This window comes from Passer domesticus, chromosome 5 (assembly GCF_036417665.1).
Source record: "Passer domesticus isolate bPasDom1 chromosome 5, bPasDom1.hap1, whole genome shotgun sequence".
NCBI lineage: Eukaryota > Metazoa > Chordata > Aves > Passeriformes > Passeridae > Passer > Passer domesticus.
Window position 1 is genome coordinate 37,529,330 of NC_087478.1, and position 23,117 is coordinate 37,552,446.

Consider the following 23,117-nt stretch of genomic DNA (forward strand, 5'->3'; position numbering starts at 1 on the left):
AAACATGAAAGTTTGTCAGTCACTCTAAAATCTTATTTAAATTTCATATTAAAATAGATATATATAACTTCATAGTCACCTGTTTTCTTTTTCATCAATGTCGGAGGTACTGGCCAGCCGTCTTGGTATTGTAGGTGCAACATATGCAAGTCGAGTTCCTTTTCCATCTTTCTCCTGAAAGACAATAGTTTTTTTGTTAATTGTTACTATTATTGATTATCTTCTCTGGAAAACCATCATTATGCCAACTCCGGCCATGTTTATTATGACCCAATTATACCAATGAGTTTTAAGCTTTAGTTAAATATCATAAAAGACTAGAACAGGAAAAGGAAACTGCTAATGTTTCCATTCTAGCGATGCTAATGACTTATTTCTGCTTTGCTGCAGTACACTTCCAACAGTGATTCCTGAAAGAAACTGATTCAATATTTTTATATAGCACAGTACATTATTGTTCTTAATCTTAAAATCATATAAACATTTGTATTTCTAATAGAAGCACAAGTTTTATTTTCTTCAGCTACCTGAACAACACTTAGTTTAGTGTATCCATGTATAGTTACAGAACCAATTTTTGAAAATAAAAAATCACTACAAAATGAAAATTAATACAAAAAAGACTTCTTTAAATTATAAGATTCTTTTAGCATAATTGTCCAAGTGATGCAAATGCTATCAAGTCTCTCATGTCCCCAAATTGTAAAAATGACTATTAGCTTTGCAAGTCCTACAAAGGAATGAAATGCCCGACCTATGTACCAGGTCACCAGACACTGGAGGAGCATATTACATTTTGAGGGATACTATAAAGAAGCTCTGTAATTCAACTTTTTGGAATTTTAGTAAAGAACAGATGTGTACTACAATCTTACTTCTGTAATACATCATTAACATCTATATTAAGAAAGGTGTATGAATTCCTCAAAATGTTCTTTTATCTTGAAAATTATTACCTTTTCTTTGTTGTCCAGCGAAGAGGAAAGTCTAGGACTTGATGCAGAACGCATAACACCTGCAGAGTCCTTTTCTTTCTGAGCTTCCTTGGAAGCAGTAATCTCTGCAAGTGCACCATAACTACCAGTTTTTCTAAGACCCAACCTCCATGAAGCAGGAGATTCATCTTTCCTCTCTTCATCTTTGGGAGAAACCTTGGTTGTAGATGTCGGAAACTATAAAACACATGAAAATGAATTTACATTATTAATTTACGTTATCCGTTGTAATTTATGCTCCTTGCAAAGATTCGAGAACACAACTGTTTTTAATAATTGTAAGTGCTGAATCTGTAGGGAAGTTGTAGTGAGAGGCAACCTATGCACTTTTCACTTGAATTAGTCAATGAGATCAGAAACATAAGACCGGTCAAGGAATATCACTCTCATAAAAGTTAGCTTACAAAAACCCACACTTCGTAATACACGCTGTGAACTTAAGATAAAAACTTAGACACATGCAAAACATTTTGATTAAACATGTTATTTTGCAACTTGTACATAAACCTGTGCACACAAGAACCTCACCATAGATTTTTCACCCTTATTGGGCACAAGAACAATGCCAGTTTTGCGCAAGCCCTGCCTCCATGATGCAGGATCTACTGACTCCACGACAGGCATGACAGGAGGAATGAAATCATACTAAAGCCAATTAAGACAAGACAAAGATAAAGATTGAAAGATAGGAGAAGAGAAACCAAAGGTTGTTTTAACACCATATCGTTTGTTCCTAGGTTTATATGGAGTGTTTATATTAAGCTTTATATTAAGTAACTCTTCAACAACACAAAAATACCAAAAAAGCAGTAAGACACTTAAAACCATAGTAACAGATTACAACTAAATGTAACACAGCACGTTTAGCTCATTCAGAGACAGAATTACAGCTTGCATAGAAAAGAACAACAAAGTCCGTAACCTTACAAGATCTGTGGCCTAAATCTTCACACTGTTGAGAATACTGGAAGATTCATACTAACATACCCCTCTTCTTACCATGTATCACTCATATCCCTGAATCACATCCCACGCTAGCGTGGCTATCCTGCTAGACCTGCCTTACCTTCAGCACCTGCAGCCACAGAGCAGCATTACTGAAAGCAATGCAGACTGAAGGAAACCTGACTTTACCTTACTATACTGTACCCCTTGGTTTGGCCATCTATGCTGTAAAAGCAGAAGTGCAGCTACAGCAGATCAGATGGCACAGACCCAAAAAGGCAGGTGCAAATGTAGGTGCAAGATCACACACAGAATGCTGCTTTACCTTCACTGGAAAAAGCCGTTAAAAGCATTTTGATTTACTGACAGGAGCTGTAATTGCTCCTTTAGATCACATGTACCTGCTATGTTACAAGACAATAATTTTTACATAAAATGCATTTATTTTGTAGCTACAGAAGGCCCTGAGCTTTTCACATAGTAATGGGAAGATAACTACAGTTTATTTTTAGCCACCACCTTTTACCTAGAAGACCAAAATATAAATCATTCATTTCTGCATAACAGAATCAGAAGTGTATTGATGATTTATAGAAGATTATAATTTAGCTTAAAATCAAGCTTATTTCCTCTCTTGTGAAAATACTCCCCCATATCATTAAATCACATACCTGCACCTGTTATATTAAAGTATACTTTGTACCATGATTCACTATTAGATTCTATTGTGAATATGGAAGTATAACCCCAGTAAGCTCCCACGAGCAAAATACACTTTGTAGTATTCTCCTAGTAGTATGTCTTTTCTCTCTACTGTGGCTGCAGTATATCATGGTTACCACTTCTCCTGAACATGCTTTTCAGATGCATCAGTACAGGGCTACACTTTGATGATGTGTACAGAAAAGTTGTAATGAATGACAAATGAAGATTTATTGGCTTACTATCCAGTTTGCACCAACATTCTTAAAGTTTGACTTCTGACTATGCATTCTTATCTACTGCAATTTTTTTTTCCCCAAGGCATACCTATCTTCCCCTTACCAAGTAAAACTTAAGTTCATAAAAATTAACTTTTCCTTTAAAGTTATAAGCTGTAAAAGCTTCCAGCAAGCAATAAGGCTTTGCTAGGTGAGGCTTTGAGCTATGCATTGAAGAAATCACGTGTCCCTATTATTTAGCTCTTCCATGAGGTCCTAACCATATTAAAACAGGGATGAGACCCACACAATTTTTTACTTCTTATTTTAGGTATAATTTTCAACTTCTGTGCCAAAGCACTAGCTGAATACTTCAAGGGATTCCAAAAAGTCACATGGTCATGCCTGCTTCCCTTGAATTAAGTGCATGAGAAATACAGGCACAGAGAGACACGAGAACTGTAGCTTCTAGAAATTCTGGAGGAGTTTGGCACATTTGACACATTTGCTCCTCACATTTCTGTGAGGAGCAAGTTCTCCTCACAGAAAAGACTTTCAAAAGACCAAGTTTAGTTTCAGAAAATACAAACAAGGACTCCACTCACTATGCAAAAGAATTTTTCTTTTTCAGAAGGATTTTACATTCAGCTATTTCATAGTTCTGTATTTTATGCCCCTGTGCAGAATTAAAGCCATTCAAAATTAAAAAAAAATAAGTAAATAGCAGTTTCTGGAACAGAAAGCATTTTAAGAATCTGTGCATATTTTTATCAATTCACCGGTTAACCAAATCTACTACTTACACTAGAATCAAAAAAGATAAGATACACTTACACAGAAAAAAGAAAGAGAAAATCATAAGTTACGATATAATAGAAAATAAAAAGGTACTTTCTTTTACCTTCTTTACAGGTGATGTAGGTGCCCCTTGGCCACCAGCTACTGAGGGTGCCATCACAGCTACTGATGCTGATTGTGTACTTGTGGTATTTGCATTATTAGCTGCCAAGGTTTTGGTCTTATCTGCAAAATATTTACAAGATTTAATCTTCATTCTGAAAATTCACAATTTCAATACCTTTACAACACCGAAATGAATTTCTATCCAAGAAATCTGACAGTTAACTTTATCACTAGCATTTTATTATTTATTCCTCAGTGTTTTCTCTCTCACTCCCAATTTACATCTTTGCTAGGTCCACCTTGTTTTCCTAAGAGGTTGTGCATGTAAGAATTCTTTTGTATTCATAAGGTGTTACCACTCAGAGGTGCAGAGACAGAGCTATGGAACCATTCAGGTTCAAAGTGACTCAGGAGATCACCTAATTCACCGTTCTGCCCAAAGGAGGGTCAATATTGCCCATGAATCAGGTTGCTCAAGGCTTTGATGAGTCACATCTTGGAAACCTCTGGAGACAGAGATTTCAGTCTCCCGCACAGCCTGTATTTTATCAGCTGGCTAATGACTATAAAAACTGTAACAGTAGGAGATATGTTAACATCTCATCTGATCTCATTAATGCATATGAGTATCTCAAAGGCAGGTGCTGAGGATAGTACCAGACTCTTCTTGGTGCTGTCCAGTGACAGGACAAGGAGCAATAGCCACAAAGTAAAATACAAGAAGTTCCATCTCAACATGAGGAAGAACACTGAGGGTGGCAGAGCACTGGAAGAGGCTCCCCCGGGAGGTTGTGGAATCTCCCTCTCTGGAGACATTCAAAACCCACCTGGATGCTTTTGTGTGTACCCTGCTCTAGGTCACCCTGCCTTGGCAGGGAAAGTTGGACTTGATGATTTCCAGAGCTCCATTCCTATCCCGACTATCCTTTGATTCTTTAATAGCTAATTCAAACTACAGAATGCAGGTGCCAATTTAAAGTGAAACCTCTATTCCCCAATAACTACGCATGTCTGAGTTCAAAGAAATAATTAACTGTACAGAGAAGCCCATCAGGAATTCTGTCACCAGAATGAGCTGAGGCAGAGACTTGCCTTCTACAGCACCAATTTTCCATTTGCTTCATTCCTTCTTTGTCCCTTGTTTTTCTTACCTACATTTCACTGCCTACCTACCTAGTCTCTTCTGCTTTGTCTAAATTCCTCCCTCTGTCCATGGTTCATGAACCTTAACCCTTCTTACATAAACTCACAGAAAATATCATGATTGAGATACAACAACTGCTGCCACTGCTTTTGCTTGAGCTTCATAATGTTACACCTCACTTCTGTTTCATGTATTCAAACTGCACATTCTTCAGGCTTGGCTGTTGCCTCCTATTTATTAGTGCAGTATGAAGCAACATGGGGTTCAATCCCCACTGGTTTTGGCCCTACTACAGACACATCTTTCCATCTATGTGACCCATACAGCCTAGCAGCAATTAATTTAGAAAGTACACAACGCAGTGTTCTCACAACTAACATTTAAATTCAATAAAGTACTGATATACAATTAGAAATTGTGTAATCCACAGTATTGGTCTTACACACTTGTTTTAGTTATGGACATAGTTGAACAGATGTTTTGAATGTTAGTTATGCAGTAAACAAATACAAAGTTTACATCTTACATGACCAACAGCCCTATATGGAAAGTTCTTTTTAAACACAAGTGAAAAAAATGGCAAAATTCTAGGTTATAAAGAGCTGAACAAGGCAATGTGGCATGACAGTATGATTTGAGATGATGCACAGGCAGATCTGATAGAAATTTGTAAGTAATACATCTTTAAAATACACAGAAATGATCCCTTAAGTTTTAGCTTTCATTTCTCCAGGTTCTGTACTACATTAGTATAGAACTCTGAACTTCACATGAAGTGTTAGCAAGTTCTCCTCACAGTTTAGACAAAACAATCCTTTTCCAGCCCGAGAACCAACAACACCGTTGCAGCTTCAGGCCCTAAAGTTACAAACAATAGTAAACTGAGAAGAGCAATCTGGGAGGATGGGACTTCATAACCTGAAGTTGTAATTGGACATTTAACCCCAATATGCTAATGGACCAAAAGTTACAGAAGTCTGAAAACTCGTGACCCGTTGTCCATCTTGGGTGTAGCCTCGGCCAGGCTCTTCTACTGCACAAGGTTCATCCTCTGAAGGCCTTTCATAAATGTCTACTTTATTCCTTTAACACTATCTAGCCTCTGTTCTAGATCAGAACATCAGAAAAAGTTATCAGGAGTGAAAGCATGGAAGGATAAAAATGGATTTTTCACAACTGTATTCTGAAATTATTTCTAGAGCAGCAAGAACAGTTTTATGCATGACTGAGCTGATATGGACGAATTAAAAAAAAATTACAGTATGTCAAAAAAAGTAAGTTACAAAACCTGAATTGATGAAAATCTTGTTTTTTATCTTGTTTCCCTGTCATTTGCAATAAGCTACTTTCACATTCATTTTTCCCTTCTTGGTCTTACAGACAGAAGAATTTATATTTAAATTATATTCTCAAGTAACCAATGAAACAAAAACATAGGAAAACATTTTAATTATCCCAAAAGATTTGTAATCACCATCACCATTTCCACTACTTCAGAATACTGAACACTGTTAAAATATTTCACAACCAGAATGCTCCTTATAATAATAATAATAACAACATTTTTCACTAGAAAAATCTTTAACTACCTTAAGCTGAATAATGGTAAAAAAAAAGGGAAAGTAAAATCTTGGAACAAAGAGATGTAGCTCTACAGGGAAAAGCTTCAAATGTATCTTGCCAAATAAAGTATGATAAAGCCTTGTTGATATTAAAACCCCCAAAGTTTACATAAATTAATTCTTGTGTCACAGTCAAATTTTCCTGGCATGAACTACTGGCAATGAAGAGAACACAGTTACCAGAGTCATAAAGTTCAGCAGACATTACAGTCAGCTCAGTGACAGAGAAATTACTACATGTTATATATTATAAGTAGTTTAAGTTTAGCAAAGCTCAGTAAATAATGGATGCAAGTGCATTAAGGTAAAAAAGTAATTACAAAGCCTGCCAGACACTTTTTTTCAGCTTAATACTGAAATGCTGGATTATTTCAAACTACAAAAAAAAACCCCAAAAAACCAAAAACAAACAAAAAAACCACCACAAAAAGCCAACCAACCAACCAACCAACCAAACAAAAACCACACACACAAAAAAACCAAACCAAAACAAACAAAAAAAAAAAAACCAAAACGAAACCATAATAGAAAGTTTGGGTTTGCAAGTTATTTTTACTTCTATCTACAGTAAATGCTTATGATAGATTGGCTAGCTCTAAAATACATTCTTAGTCTTATCTTTACAGGTGAATAAATTAGAATGTATTAAAATAAAAACTGACAGCTCACCAAAACCAGTTATTTTTAAAAGTTTATGTATAAAATATTAACAAGCTGTTTCTAATGACAGCTATGTCTATGTATTGTACTGCTGCACTACAATTCTAATATTCTTTATTAGGATTAAACACATATCTTTAAACACTAATTGCCAGACACTTCTTTTCTGGTATGAAAGAAAAATATATATGTTGCTCTTTTATCACTACTTACTCTGATAATTGTTCAAGAAAACAACAACAACACAGAAATTCCATTTCTCAAGAGAGAAATATAGTAATGTGCATACAATGCAAAGCTTTTCAAAGAACATTCCTCTTGAAGTTATATATGAAGTAACAGTCAACAATAAAATAACACCTTTAAAAGTTTATCTCAGTACACACTGAAAATATATGCACTACTACTTTATGAATACCTGAGCCAGATTAAGTGGTAATTACTTCATGATGGTAAGAACAAATGAGAATGTTTGCACTTCTGCTGATCCAATCTCTGTACCAGTTCCACAAGCAAATACTGCTAAGAAGTCTTCCTCTCTAATTTGATCTTCTAACTTTTTCAATGTTTCTGAGATGCTACTTCAGGCTGATATTGTTCTATCTATCTAATTAACTGCATCTATTTGTTAAGCTGCCAATCAAGTAAGATGGCTTACAGCTTTAACCAAAGTAGCTACCAGTAAAGACATCCATTTGATAAAGCTGTTATGACTCTAGACACATAAAGTTATTTTAAATTAACCAGAATCTTAGTGAAATACAGAAGAATAATATACTTAACTCTGTATCATGTGATATTAAACTAGAAACTTTATATATTTAATGAAATGCAATGCTCCAAATAACATACCTGTCTCTGCTTCAGATTCTGAGTCATCATCCTCTTCCTCTTCACTAGAACAACTGGATTCATCCTTCTTTCCTTCTTCTTCTTCGTCTGCTTTCTCTTGCTCCAGAGACTCTATACTAGATGCATTCTTTTCTTGCTCCATAATCAGCGTCTCCTTACTGAGTTTGTAAAGAGAAATATTTACTAAGTACTGAAAAATTTACTAAAGCCTGTTAAGAGTAGGACCTTGTGACAGCTTGTAAATTCATATTTTTAAAGATTTCATATTTTTTCTTATTTTTACTTACTTTTTAAATGTTTTCTGTGTCTGATTATTATCCAAGTTGGCTGTGGATTCAATTAGGGGAGATTTCTTTTCACGTTTTTCACTATGAAGCTTCAAAACAGAGAATGATGCAGTTTTATTGTTAGAATGATATCAGTGTGACAACATAACAAATGGAGGGGAGATTCTAAATACTACAAACACTAGAGTGTTTAAAAAATTTCAAACAGTATGAATGTTCAAAGCTCTAAAAATCTTAGAAATTGTTATTCCAAGTAAGATACTCATTCTTGATACTTCAGATCATAAAATGCCCACTGGACAAGGCACGTTGTAGGCTGCCTTTTTTCTTCCAAAGCTTTTTTGCTCACCATAGGTGACCGAGTAAGGGCATAAAAGACCTTTTGAGATGACTGTGGCATCACCTGAATTGAAGCCCTGAATTTCAAACTTTGGTTTTAATTTATGTCCTCCCCTGAGTTGGATATCACATGTATATTAAAATGCACCATACATATATATATATATACAAGGCCTACCAGATTCTGCTTCTTTTGTAACTCTTCTAAATATCCTAGAATATCTTCATCTGCCACATCAAACGCTGTCTGGCCCTGGAGAAGGGGAAGAAGTAAAACACCATAATTGTACAACAGACTTTAAATGTATCAGACCACTATGTCGTCTCATCACATGATGATGCAGGTTAAGGAGAACGTTTAGAGAGAGAAATTGGAAAATACGAATCAAGCTCTACTGCAAACTGTTAGTCTGTCAGTACTTGAAAACAATTTTGCAATATTCCTTTGTTTTGGGGCAGGGCGGGGGGGGGCGGGGGGGAGGAATTCAAAAAAAACCATTTACACCTGATGAGCAAACACATTTTTATGTGATAAAGACATGACAATAAAATTTTCTTGTTGTTTGAAGGAAAAAAACAACACCATGAATGAAAAGTAGATTGATGAATATAATCTCCCAGTATTAGTGCCAAACAACTGTTCACAATGGCAGCTGAATGGATGGATCCTGAGCAGTTCAGTATCCTGCCCATCTTAAGACTATCACATATAGCTTGATTTTTTAAGCTTTCATGATTTAAGGGAGTTGCACTAAATTTAAGCAGTCATGCATTCACATTTTACAGCAAAAGTGTATTTTACTATTTACATTCTATTTTGTAAAAGATCTGCTTGTTATTTCTCCTTAGGGTATGATTTCCATGGGACATATACTTGAAGGCTGGAATCTAGGCAAAGTCCTATATTCTCTGGCATAAATGCAGCTGCATCAACATGCTAGGTGGGCTTACTGAGATGTTGGGGGGATCATGACAAGATTAAACTAGGAAGTACTTCTGTACAATAACCAGTAATAAAAACAGAGCTGTCATTTAAAAGTGGCCACAGCAGCTTATAAAAATAATGAAAGGTGTTCCTGTTTGTGCTTATTTCAGTTTCTCAAAATGTTAACTAAAGGCAACCTTTCAACAAACATTAGCCAAAGCAGCCTGAGGTTTTCTGCCATGTGAGCTATTATCACAAGTTTATATTTGCATTATAACTACAGTTTTTAAAGTGACCTTCTACTTTCAGGTAGCTATTGGGTGTAGTTAGATCTACTACTACCAGAAAAAGTCACTTTGCAGAAAACTGTTGCAGTTGCAAGGTTACATCTTAAATCCAAATCTGCAACAGCTGATAGCTGAAGTCATGTGCCTAAACAATAATGGCTGAGTCCTCTGAGATGCTAAGCACATACAACTGAAACCAAATCCAGAGCTTTCAATCCTCGTATCTCCAAAAGCAAAACGCTTACTAGCTTACTAAAGAACAGGCAAATCTTTCCTAGGCTGCAGAAGCAAGTCCATATACAAAAAAATAGCTGATATGTCTCTATGCCTCCTTTTTTCTTATTCTTGTCCAATGGATTTGAACACACTTTTATGAGAGTGCTCTCTAGTGTATAACATCCACATTTTCACAACCCCAGTAACATATCTAACACATACACTGGAAGAAGAACAGAATCCATCTGTAAAACACACTACAAAGAGAAGAATGAGAGCTGAGCACTTACATGGCTGAATGAACTGTCTGAATGGCCAAATGAGCCATTCTTTTGATGGCTATGTGAACTCATGAAGATATTTGTGTCTATTGGGAGCAAGATCAGCAAGCTACACAGGCCATTGCATAAAAGTCAAAGAAAGAGGAAGCTTTCAGGTATCTCCAGGGGGTCCAGGGTGGCCTACAAGTTTCTTCCACCACACCCAAATCAGCATAATTTAATGATGACTCTTCAATATACCAACACGAACTGATTTTCAGAGTTGAAACACTACCCAAAGGCATCATCATCATCATCTTCAGAGATAAAAAAAAGCCTGAATGCAGTCCATCAAGTCACTAATTTTGTACCTCTGAAATGCCAATAAACTCTTTCAATTATTAATTTCCATGTGAATGGATCATTTAATACAGAACTAAACATAAAGTTGGCCTGGAAATTAATTTAGACAATCAGAGAATTTAGTTCTGAACACAACCATGCTCTTTTGACAACACATGCATTATATAAAGCTCCACGTACAGTAAACAGCAGTTTATCATCACTTTTCTTACCCTGGCTTCTAAAGTCACTTTAGAGACCAGAACTTTGTATCTTGACAAGGATTACATAAAAATCCTACCACTTTGTTGACAGCCTCCATATCACATAGGTTTTCCACTAAAATGCGACATGCTTCTTCTTTACCCCAGTGAGCAGCAGCATGAAGTGGTGTCCAGCCATCATAATCTTTAATATTTACATCGTAGTGAGCCTGTATTAAAAGCCTGAAGAAATTAAAAGAAATAGACCTTGACACTGCTGACAGGGATAAATAAATTTTCGTAAAAATTGTAAAACTTCTCTATGGTAATATCTTTCTCCTTTTTTCTCACAGATATTTTAATTGGGCTACTGAAAATTTAATTTTTTACTTTATTTTACTTCTCACAGAAACATCTGCCTTTTCATTGTTTAGCAGGTGTGTATACATATTTTAAGGAAAATTCAAGAAAAACAGCCTTTGCAATTTTCTTGTCTATTCACTTCGTCTCCAAAGACCATTGTTTCTACAGTTAGATATTCTTCTCTGTACATGCAGTAATAGGCAAAAGGCTTTTTAAGGAAAATAGGTATAAAATGTAAAAAAATTGTTAGATAGAGTGTTCTTATCAGTAAACTATTAAAACCTCCTTACATTCTAAAATTAGCTGTTTGAAACTTTCACTTCCTGTCATTAACTTTTTGCAAAAATCTAGTGTTCACTACATGCTTCAACTGTTCTCTGAGAGGGAGCAGAGTTCCTCTAAGAGGGGACCTGCTGTTCTGCCTGTATTCAGCACTCACGTTCATCATGGTTCTCAGGTGAGCATCAAAGTGACAAAGGACACTTAACCTAACAAGTAGTTTTATGTAAAGAGCTGTCTGAACCACTTACAAATCACATAAGAACAAAATATTGTTTTCAAAAAATTCTCAGCTTCTCAAGAGCCTATATATTTATAGTAATATCCTCCAGTGAGTCAACTTTCACACGCTGAGCTGAAAATCTTGCAGTCTTGCATCCAATACAGAGCACATTTTTTGATAATTTGAAGCAATCACAAAAATTGCTGGCACATATGTTTTGCCTCTCCTAGCAGAAATATACAGACTGGACTACAAAAAAAATACAGGAACTGAGGGAGCTAAAAACCACCCAAACAGTTACAGATACAACTCCCTTACAACTTCCCTGCTACTCTAAAACAAAAATTACTCTTTTTCAACAGAATAATTTGTCTTCATCATCAGGGTTTTATGAAACAGAACTCCCATTCAACAAATTGCTCTGCAGACCTTAAAGGCACCAATACTCACAGTCAGGATGTGTGCTCATTTTCACTTATGTTACAGTCTGTAAGAACTCCTAGCACTGCTAAAGCAGTCAAATAAATTTATAATACATTAAAGCAATGTATTACTAATTATGATTTACTACAATAAAAGCAGAGCTTTGATGAAAAAGAAATTAAATATGTTATGATATGTATTGATATTACATTAATGAAAAGCTGTGAACTAGGGGACACCTGAAGTCTAAAGCTCTCCAGGGAAGAAGACTTCAAGAGTCATTGAATTGAATTGAATTTTAAAAACATTATCAAAACACAAAGTTAAATTATCTGGTTTTTAAGTGTAAAAACTTTTAGCCTGAATTACAAACTCTGCTTTATGTATGGAAATAAAATATGAAAATATGCACCAACCAGGATGCCAACTGCATATGCAGTTATAAAGTTTATATGCATTATAAAAAGGTCTTAAGCTTGTTTACATAAGATTCCTTAAGAAACAGGGCAAGTTTCAATCAACTTTCTTCTCTTACAAGTAAGTATTTAGGTTTAACATGTATACTGTATTCATATTTTGAATGGCTTAGGATAGAAAGCTAACCCCATCATGATTTATGAGTGCTTGAAAACATAAAATCAAGCTTTGAGCACAGATTGTTCTAGAGACTGGGATTTTCAAGATACACTCTGTAAATGTTATAAGTGCCCAATTCCAAGCAGCATTACATCAAGACAATAAAATAAGAAAAAGTTAACCGACACTTACTTTAAGACTTCTGTATAGCCCTTAGCAGCAGCTACATGAAGTGCTGTACCACCGGATTTTGCATGCCTGACATCATTTATATGGCCACTGTTGAGCCACTGTCTTGCATCTCTTAGCATTATTCGTTCTTCTTCTTTTCGAGCTGATTCTATATCAACCCCTAATTCAGACAGGGAGGGGGAGAGGGGAAAAGAAGACACAAAATGTTTTAGTTCAAATATTTCAATTCAATTATATAACAAACTTTATGCCGCATTTATATGATACAGTAAAAAAGCCCTAAACCTGAAAAATGTTCAGAGTTAGACATGAGTATTTTTGGGAAGATGAATTCCAAGGTTATGGAAACATCCAACATTGTAAGACATCTTGCATAATGCCTTTTTTAACAAAAGGAGGGGCTGGGTGGACAAAGTATTGTAAATAAATAATAGTAAAAATCAATCTACTAAATCTCTTCAAAATCATTCTTCTAAGAATGTCTACCATCACACTAATAACCACCGAAGTGACTTTCTAAAAAAAAGAGAAAAATTGTATTTTAATTTTCTAAGCAACAAAAAACAAGTCTGTGATGATGCACCTGTATACAGCAGAAAACAGATGAAGTTGTTTTACAAGCAGACCTCTATGGGAAGAGAAACAATCTTGCTTCTTAATACTGATGACAAAATGGAGCTGTACCTTGTAAACTTTCTAAAGCATGAATCACAAATATTTTACACAAATAGACAACACTTTGGATATTGCACTTTCATAGCTCTACTAAAAAAAACCACCCAAAACACTGAAAATTTTTTACAGTATGTCTCACAAAAAAAAAATACACTGATGGAAAGGGAAAAACAGTCTATCATCACAATACCTACAAGTACATGTATTCCAAACCCTGAAAAAGAATGCAAACACATTATTTGCAAGCATTTTTGTAAGTACTACTCAAAAACATAGCAGGAAAGAGATCTTGAACTATGCATGAGCATAATTCTAACTATTGATGGCTGAATAGTGACAACTCATAAGGAGTACTCATAAGGAAAGGCAATTTAGAAACTGTGATCATCAAGAGCACAAACTGCATCTGGGTTGACCTTTTTAAGAAAATCAGTGGCCAAACCTCCAACAAAATGTTTTTATGTGTATGATTTCTCTAATCTTACACACTGGTATGCAGGGACCTGGGCGATATATACTGTAAAACTTAATGCTAAAGACAATCAAAAGATAAAACTTCACTAAGTGCCATAAAGTAACCAAAGCAAGTTAAACAGTCAGTGTTCTGAGGACTTGACCGAACTCCTAGACTCACTGAATTAATTGCCCAGCAAAACCATTTTAATCTTTACAATTTAGGAAAAAAATTAATAGAATTACATTTTATCAGAAACTGACAAAAAACCATAATTTGGATGTTGAGTCTCCAAGATGCAGGAAGACATACAAGGCTGTTGAAAGACTCAGCAGAGGAAAAAGCTGAAAAACCTTCCAAGTATGACAAATATGAAGAATGAAGACCAGGAACTCTGAATCTATAATACACTGATAATCACATATTCTCATTCCTCAGGAAGCTCCTACATACTGATATGTGAACTACTAACTTCATGGGCGTGAGCATCTGCTTGCCTTTCAGAATGACACAGCAGTGATCAGCAGATCCTGGGACAATACTCTAGAATACAGTCATTTACACGTCAGTGTTGCCTGTAAAATACTACTATATAAATAAATAGTGTATATTTGATCATCTCTTAGTCACATTTATGTCCATTCCCTTTTTTGTATGCTCAAAGTCCAACTGTGAATCCTTATCAGCATGAGTAACCTTTTCCACCTGAAGAATCTGAAAAAACTCCTATCAGTGTAAAACTGTTATTTACATAGCTGTTTGTTCTGAGACACTTCGGTATAAAGGAAGAACAGAGCAAAAACTCATTCCAGACCCTGATCTTGTGAGCTTCTAATGGGTCACATCTAACCTTACCAGAAAGGCCTAACAACCCAGGTGATTATATCAAAACAGCAATGCTTTTGCAGAAAAAAGTAACTAATACTCAATACAGACTTCCATTAATATCACAAACTACTGCACTTCTGAAGCCCAAACAAAACACAATGGTTGCAGAGGAGTAAGGGCTGTATCAATACATTATTTTACAAGACAGTTCATTTCTGGTCATATTTCAACAGAAGAAAGCACCAGAATCTTGCCAATCTAAATAAAACATTCCACACTAATAACCGGCATGAAAATGGGAATTAAACTTTGTGGCACACAAAAAAAGGTTGTGCTCTGAGATAAATACAATTCCCATTATTAACTACAGAAAATGGAATGTAAACAGACTTTATTATACCTTGTATGGGCCTTTCTCCTTCCTTTTGTTTTCCAGACCAGGGGAAAAGCAAATGCCTATCATCTATTTCCAACCCTTTCTCCCGACGGCCCATAGATGGCAATGCGCTGCCTCCCAGCTCAGCCTCAGCCGCCGCACTCGCTCACAGCACCAGCGCGTTAACCACTCTGGCTGCCGAACAACTTATATCATTAATAATTTATTGCTAAATGCTTCCACTTTTTTTCTGATCAACAAGTGTTACTCAACAGCCCCGAACAGGTTTGAAAACAGTGTGCCATTCAGAGAGCATTTAATGAAAATTCAGCATAATTTTAACTGCTGAATCATTGTTTCAGGACGACTCAGCCATATAAAGGCATGTTTTATAGATACTGCAGGGAAGATCAACCCACTTTTTACTTCATGAAGTGAATGTTTATATACAAATGTAATAGTTCGCATTTTATCCACATAAACAAATCTGAGTTAAGCAATACATCTGGGAGAGTCTTTTCACATTACCTATAATTAAGAATGAGGAACATGTGTTTCTGCTTGGAACAGGAGGAGTGACCACTCTTGATAGTTACTGAATAAATAGCTACCACACTGAGCCCCTGATTCACCTCACATCACCTCTCACCACTAACTCACCTCCTGAGAATGTTTCCTATAATTCAAAATAACTGCTTAAGCAGTTAAAAATAATTTTAAGAGGACATCTGATGATCCAACAGCTAAAAAAGTCACTTCAAACCATTATACATAACCCCACTCGAGCCCTGAGGAGAGACAACATTTAAAGCTGTCCAGGACTAAAGCCACATCTCTTTCAAGTCTGCTGGTTTTCACCAGTGCAAATGAAAACTTTACTGGTAAAAGACAACTTCCACAACTCTGTGTTGAAACACTGCAGAGCAGAAACATGACAGGCCACAATGAGAAGCTAAATAATATTTTTGATGAAGCTAAATGATTTTGAGAATTGCAGTAGCCCCTATATGGGACTGACCAATGCAAAAGACATTAGTCATGTGGAGGAACAACGAAACAAGTCCTTGATAATGGGTTTTTTTATAACACACAAAATAGTTTAACCATATGGAGTGCAAACAGAACAGTTGTTCAGCACTACTCCAGAATAATTTCCATAAAACAGCTGATTTTGTTATCTGTGAAGTGCTTGCAACTGGGTCAAAAAAATCTTTATACCTTACTTGAGCATGTAATTTACCTTCTCACAAATTACAAAACTAAGGTAGGTTTTAAGCTCAAAAAATAATTAAGCCAATAATTCTCCATGGAAGATTAGGGTAGAAAAATATTTTCCTAACTATCAGAGTGGTACAGCTTCAGTTACAGGATAGCTATTCCCTTAGTTCACAATTCCTGCACAGTCCATTATGTCAAGTCATTCTATTTGCTCAGCAGGACACAAGAAGACACTGACCCTTGGTGCAATTTAGAGGTGTAGCATATGGGAATCAGAATGACTAAAGAAAAATAGACACTGGATAATAATACTAGAAAATCTTTATTCTTTAATGGCCAACACTCATTACAATAGAACTTGTATAACAAGAAGATTATTTTGGATCACTGACCATCTCCTCTCTAGTCATATCAGACCTTGGAGCCTGAATACTAAAATAGGATGAGGAAACATTGCAGATCCTTCCTTTTATTAAGCCTGTAATGTCACACAGAACTGAACTGTATTGTATTCTAGGATTTATTTTTGTGCATTTAGTGTCTCTAGAGACTTCCACATTTTGTCCTGTAATAAGACATGTCCTTAAAATACAGCTTGATAGCTGCCAAAAATTGGGCATAAGTACAAATTGGTGATTAACAGAACGCTGAGTAGCTGAGTATTCTGTTTTGACATTTGCTATAAAGACGTAAGGCCTGCAAAAGCAGCAAAAAAGGAGACATAACAAGTGATTCTTCTCGGATTTCTAACAGTAACAAACATCAAATATCATCACTTAAAACTCATGATGAACCTGACCAATCTTTCCAAGCAATTTTTTGCCACCAAACAACTCTGCCGATATGTAGGAAGCCAAATTTACAGCACTAACACTGCAACACAAAAACGAAAACTCATTGAACGTAGGAATAAATACATGAAAGGGTTGCAAGGCAAAAATGTTATGGAAAATGCCTACTTAATTTTCACACTGCATATTCTACCTACAAAGAGATAGGACATTTTGTCACCCAGGCTTGTTTATTTTCAAAATAAATAGCCTGGTCTTCCATGACCCTTAGCACTGAGCCAGGGCTGATCATTCCACAGACCCCAGCGTTAACTTGCATTATCAAAACTGTGGCAATGCTTTGATATGAAAGAGTGTATAATATGGAACAAATACAAATTATCTCACTGCCAGAGTGATAATTATATTCAGCTATATGTATAGCCAGAAATGAAACTGACAATGCCTCGCTGTTAACGGCACATTAAGATAAACAATTAGGTTCCTATTTTGGAGCTATTAACTTCTCTAGCCACAAAACACACAATTACGAACTTTTTAAGTGATTCTGATAATGACTAAATAATCCTTTTTTAATGCAACATTAACACACAAATTTATGTCAAATCTATATCCAAGCTAGAATGCCATCAAAGGTGCATAATTAAAACCTCACTGCTGAGACAACTGTCTCATGATTTAGTAAGACATGCACTGTAACTTCACATCCAGATTCATACCATTCCTAGTCCATTCTTATCCACAATCATGAAATACTTCCTTTGATTTTATCTCTGCACATAAAAGCCCTTGGTTCTTATGTCTTCAAACACAAATTTAGAAGGAGGGATAATGCATGCCTTCTTCCCTGCTTCTGTGAAAACAGGCAAGCAAACCAACTGCCATAAAAATGAAAGAGGAAGGAAAGTAGGCTGTCCATACCAAGTGAAATTTAGTATTTTAAAACAACCTAAATTATTCTTTTAGAAGCTGATAGCTACAGTGTGGGAACATGTACCTTCTTCTCAGATTTATAAAGACAGTACCCTACACATTTTACAGTAAGCTTCAATTGTGAAATATGTGAACCTCACTGAAATTTTCAGTGCTGTGGCTAATTTTATAACTGGGCTTTCAAAATAACTTAATTAAATTTGCAAAAGAATAAAAATTAGTGTTGTTGTATTAGTAATCTTGTATATCCACATTACAAAAATGTATATAAAATCCTATACAGCAAAATATTTCTTCAAAAAATGCAGTAACATATAAAAGAGAGATTTTGGAGGAGTTCATTCCCCAAACAATTCCAATTTCATAAATAGTTACTGCAGCCATTGAGTACTGCACATCAGTAAAGCCAAGCATTTCAAGAACAACCTTAAGAAATCTAGGCTGAGGTGAATTCCAGAAACAACTCTCAAGCAAGACTGACAGTACTGTTAGAAAAGAGAACAACTAATTAAAATAGAAAAATGGTAATATAGACAAAAAACACACCAACTGTCTAACCTGATGTTCGCTGTGTGTTAACTGTAAAAACTGCTAATCAAATTTCTGTTAACACTACCAATTAACTGAATCAAAGACTTTGCAAATCCACTGTCTACTTCTGTGTATCAGTAGGTATCTCTTATTTCCCTGCAGATCATGTCTTCCAGTTTCTTTTTGCCATTTTCTTTGGGCATTAAATGGGTTTGAGCATATAAATTAAAACTGGGCAAAGCCTGAAACAATTATTAGTTTACTGTTAAATTATGTAAATCTGTTTTAAGAGATAGACATTTCAAACACCATCCATTCTATATTGACCAACGCTGTTTAGAAAATAAATTAACTTCAACAGTCACAATTTAGCCCAAGTTCTCAAAAATACATTTAGTGTCCATAAATACAACCACCCTTCTGTATTCAAAATTACCTTGTCTATTTACTTCATTCTGAAGCAGCTCTTCCATTGCCTCTTCTTCAGCAATATCTAATGGAGTGTCTCCTTCACTATTTACAGCTCCTACATGTGCTCCTTGACTAATTAAATACCTGCCAACAGACAAAGAAAAAAAGCCCATAAATAACATAGCAAAGCTGATGCAAAAAAAACCCCAAAAAACCAACTCATCAGCCACCAGGATATCATATGTACAGATACAATAGAAACATTTATATTGGCTGTAAGTACAAACACTTGTGACTGTCTGCAACCTATGAATACCCATAGGTCTTTTCATCCTAATACCCATTAATACAAATAGCTTTCTGGTATTGGTTTGCCACAAAGACTCCTGACATGTTTCATACATACCTGGAAGGACTGAAAGAAGAAAATGGCTAGATAAAGACCAAAAGTGATGACAAGGTGAACAGGGACAGAACCACCAATTCCTGTGACCTCCTCTTATTAAGCCACTTTTCCTATAAGTCAATGGCACATACAATTTGCCACAACAATGACTCCTGATCTTTTTGGCAGCTTCTTAAAGTCAATAAAAACAAAACTACATTTCCTTCTAAGTATTTATAAGGTCAGCTTTTGGTGGGAAAGGAGGCAAGTGGGAGAAAGAAAACAGTACTTCACACATTTCAACCCCATTATGTTTTCTTATCTGATATGTTACTGTCTCAGGAGTCAAGAACCCAAAACTCTCCATTTCCAATTACATCAAAAGATCAATTCCAACAACAGGTCACAAAAATATTATATTATTTAATTGTATTAAACCATAAACCTATGAAACTATTGAAAAGTTACAGCTAAGGAAAAATTTAAATTGATCAAGAGAGTATTGCAGCTTCTAACCATAGTATTTCCATTTACCTAAAAAAATCAATACTTTGAGCCAAGAGTCCCGACAAGCAAAAATCTGCAAACACACCTTCTGTCTTGCACAGCTTGATTCATATATTCCATATATTTGAGAAAAAAAAATCAGGATATACTGAAGAATCAATCATCTGTCATAAGAGGTGTACAAAATTGTGCTTTCCTACCTTCACTATTACAGAATGCCAAATTCTACAGGAGACAATCACACAATTAATCCAACACTAATACAAATTCTTTGAAGTACTTTATTGCTGCCTTAACTTCTGCCAATTAATTATCATCCTAGATAGCTGAAATCTGTTATCTTTAATCAATAACTCAAATCTAATACTCTCCTATATCTGTATTTTTTAATGTATGACTTAATTAGTATTTGTTACTAAATCTCTCTAATTACATCAAGAAGTGGTAAGAACTAGTAGATCACAAAATGAAAACTAATTCCCAGAAAGGCAAATCTCCATACACCATCAGTTGCTACCAGCAACTTTGATGCTGGTATACCATGCTGGTTTTATACTGTTCTTCTTGAGAGCGCTGTGATCTAACTATGACCTCCCTCCTTTTAAGAGATTGAACTTCTGCAGGAATGAAAAATTAATACAGAGGAACAACATTTCTCAACAATACTAGTTGTACTAACAGTGATACAGCCTCCCATGTCACAGATGAGGTAATTGTTCTGCAGGTGTTTGTTAGACAAAAACAGCACTGGGGAAATCAGGCCTCTTACAAAGTCAAAATAAAGTCAACCACTTACAAACATATCTTTATTTAAAAATTCAAGTGAATAATAATGTTCTTTCAATGTTTACGTTCTAATACAGACAGGGAAAAAACCACTTTTATGTATCTCCACGCAATACCTCTAGCAGAAAATTAAAGCACTTCTCTAAGAAAAACACATATCTCATTGAAGCAGTTGTATTTGGTCAACTGGGCCAATATAGATATGATAAAAGAAGGAACACATAAAAAAAGTGTAGGGAATGAATAAAAGGCTAGCATAGCATTTTAAAGAGTTATTATTGTTATAGATGGACAACTTCACAATCGATTCTTTAAAAGCAGACTTCAAAATGAAGCTGCTTGCAGATCAAAAACAGATCAGCAATGCTAGTAAGGTTGGAGAAGTACAGTTATCTGATTTTCCTTTTGCAGGTGCTTACAGGGATTTGGTTTTCCTGGGTCAGCAAAGCAAGCATAGGTGAATTTGCTCCAAGTTCACAGGATTTAAAGGGATGGAAGAAACACATCAAAGATGAAAGGCAGCACACTCCTTGCCAAAGAAGAGACAACACACTTTTCCCAGCCTTCCTTCAGCCACATCAACTAGACCCCTCCACTGCTATCACTCTCAAAAAATTAACACTGATCCTCTCAGGAAAATTAAGTGAAAGAACATTATTAAAGATAAACCAAGTAACTCAAATTCCAACTATTTTAAAGATACCTTTAATGTGTAGCCTTTTCTCACCTGAAAAAAAATCTACAATTGTTCTGTTTTCCATGTCATTCAGATTACCTCATCCTGTAAAAGTGTATTATGCATTTGTTCACCTAAAGCTACTTTCAGCCAAGCTATGACAGGGTTCACATGGCACATGAACCTGGTACCTACAGAACCAATGGTTTTATTAGAAACTTAGTGCTATCAATGAAAGGAGAGGAATCATTTTCCATGAGTCCATAACTTGACCCCGCATTGCATACACAAAGAAGACAGATTTGGTAAACAAGACCAAGAGAATGATGCCCTGACTTTGTAAGGCATAACTGAGCAGAAGACAGTACCAGAATAATCCTAAGAATGAGAAGATTTTGCTGTTTACATAAGAAAAATACTTCTCGAATGAACTGCATTTCAAACAAAACGTTATTTAGAACTTATATAGCATGACTTCAAATGAAGGTGTATTTGACATTTCAGTTACCCTGGTACCATATACTAGAATCTTCATGTGCCACTGTGTATCATGGTGTGCAGGTATGTACGCGGATATTAAGACTTGCATGTTTTGGGAAAAAACCTAAATAATGTATACAAACGACTGCTTGTATTTTACATTTTAAAGTAAATTTTACCTTCACCTTGACATTTCATCTTTCTAAAGCAAGCAAACATAAACTTCACTTCCTTGACAGGTATTTAATTTTTACCGTTACATACATACATATCACATATATACACAGTGAAAAGGAAATTGAAGCTGTGTAATGAAAAGCCCAGCCCTATGCATTTTGACACCATGTCTATAAAAAGGTGCTTTATGTAAACTTGGAAGCAGTGAAAAAGTAAAAACATATAAGTCTTCCACCATCTCCTACTAAACTTTTCTGGTATAGCCCTTGCATTTGTATCTTTTGAAATTCACTTGTTCAAAAAATGGTCATGTTCAACAGACAACTACAGAACAAAAATTAAGAAAATTCAGTGATAATCTGTATCATGTATTGGAAAGCTTTAATTCTAAATCTAAATAGATGGCAAGGAAACAGCAGTTTGATTCATACCATCCTGTTTTATCAAGCTAAAGCTTTCAAGTGTTAACACTGAAGCTAAAGGTACACTTTTATACTCTCGGGATCTAAATATAGCAAACTGAAGTATCCCAGGAATACTAGGAGAGACAAAAGCAGCGAAAGAAAAGAAAATAATTCCTGATACTTTTATTCTGATATTTCCATGACAAGGATTATGCAGTCTGGGTAAGACTGGAAGAAGTTTGCTTTGCAATACTATTGTTTAATGAAGGCAAATATGCTTCTAACTGTATTTTTTATTCAAGGAGTCACTACTATATACTCCTCAATAGCTACTGAAAACTGAAATTAACTCCTTTGGAAAAAACACCAAAACAAACATTTATTTTTCTAGAATTATTATGAAACCTATATACTCTCCCATCTTTTAGTGAAAAATATATTTTTATATCACTAATAAAGGACTGGAATCTCAGTATATCTGAGACAATAAAAACTAACCCTCTGAGATTACTGTACAAAAGCCAAACAG

General features: G+C 35.3%; 1 protein-coding gene across 6 annotated transcripts in view; it reads right to left on the bottom strand.

Moving 5' to 3' along the window:
- PPP1R12A (protein phosphatase 1 regulatory subunit 12A) overlaps positions 1–23,117 on the bottom strand; it is a 113,048-nt gene that overhangs the window by 30,283 nt on the left and 59,648 nt on the right. For all 6 annotated transcript variants that reach the window (XM_064419603.1, XM_064419601.1, XM_064419600.1 and 3 more), the window contains exons 3-11: positions 19,199–19,317; positions 12,957–13,116; positions 10,999–11,143; positions 8,846–8,920; positions 8,329–8,417; positions 8,042–8,199; positions 3,762–3,883; positions 957–1,172; positions 80–174 (exon numbers count right to left, since the gene is read on the bottom strand). In XM_064419603.1, coding sequence (XP_064275673.1) covers positions 80–174; positions 957–1,172; positions 3,762–3,883; positions 8,042–8,199; positions 8,329–8,417; positions 8,846–8,920; positions 10,999–11,143; positions 12,957–13,116; positions 19,199–19,317 — 1,179 coding nt within the window. The remainder of the gene's footprint in view (positions 1–79; positions 175–956; positions 1,173–3,761; positions 3,884–8,041; positions 8,200–8,328; positions 8,418–8,845; positions 8,921–10,998; positions 11,144–12,956; positions 13,117–19,198; positions 19,318–23,117) is intronic.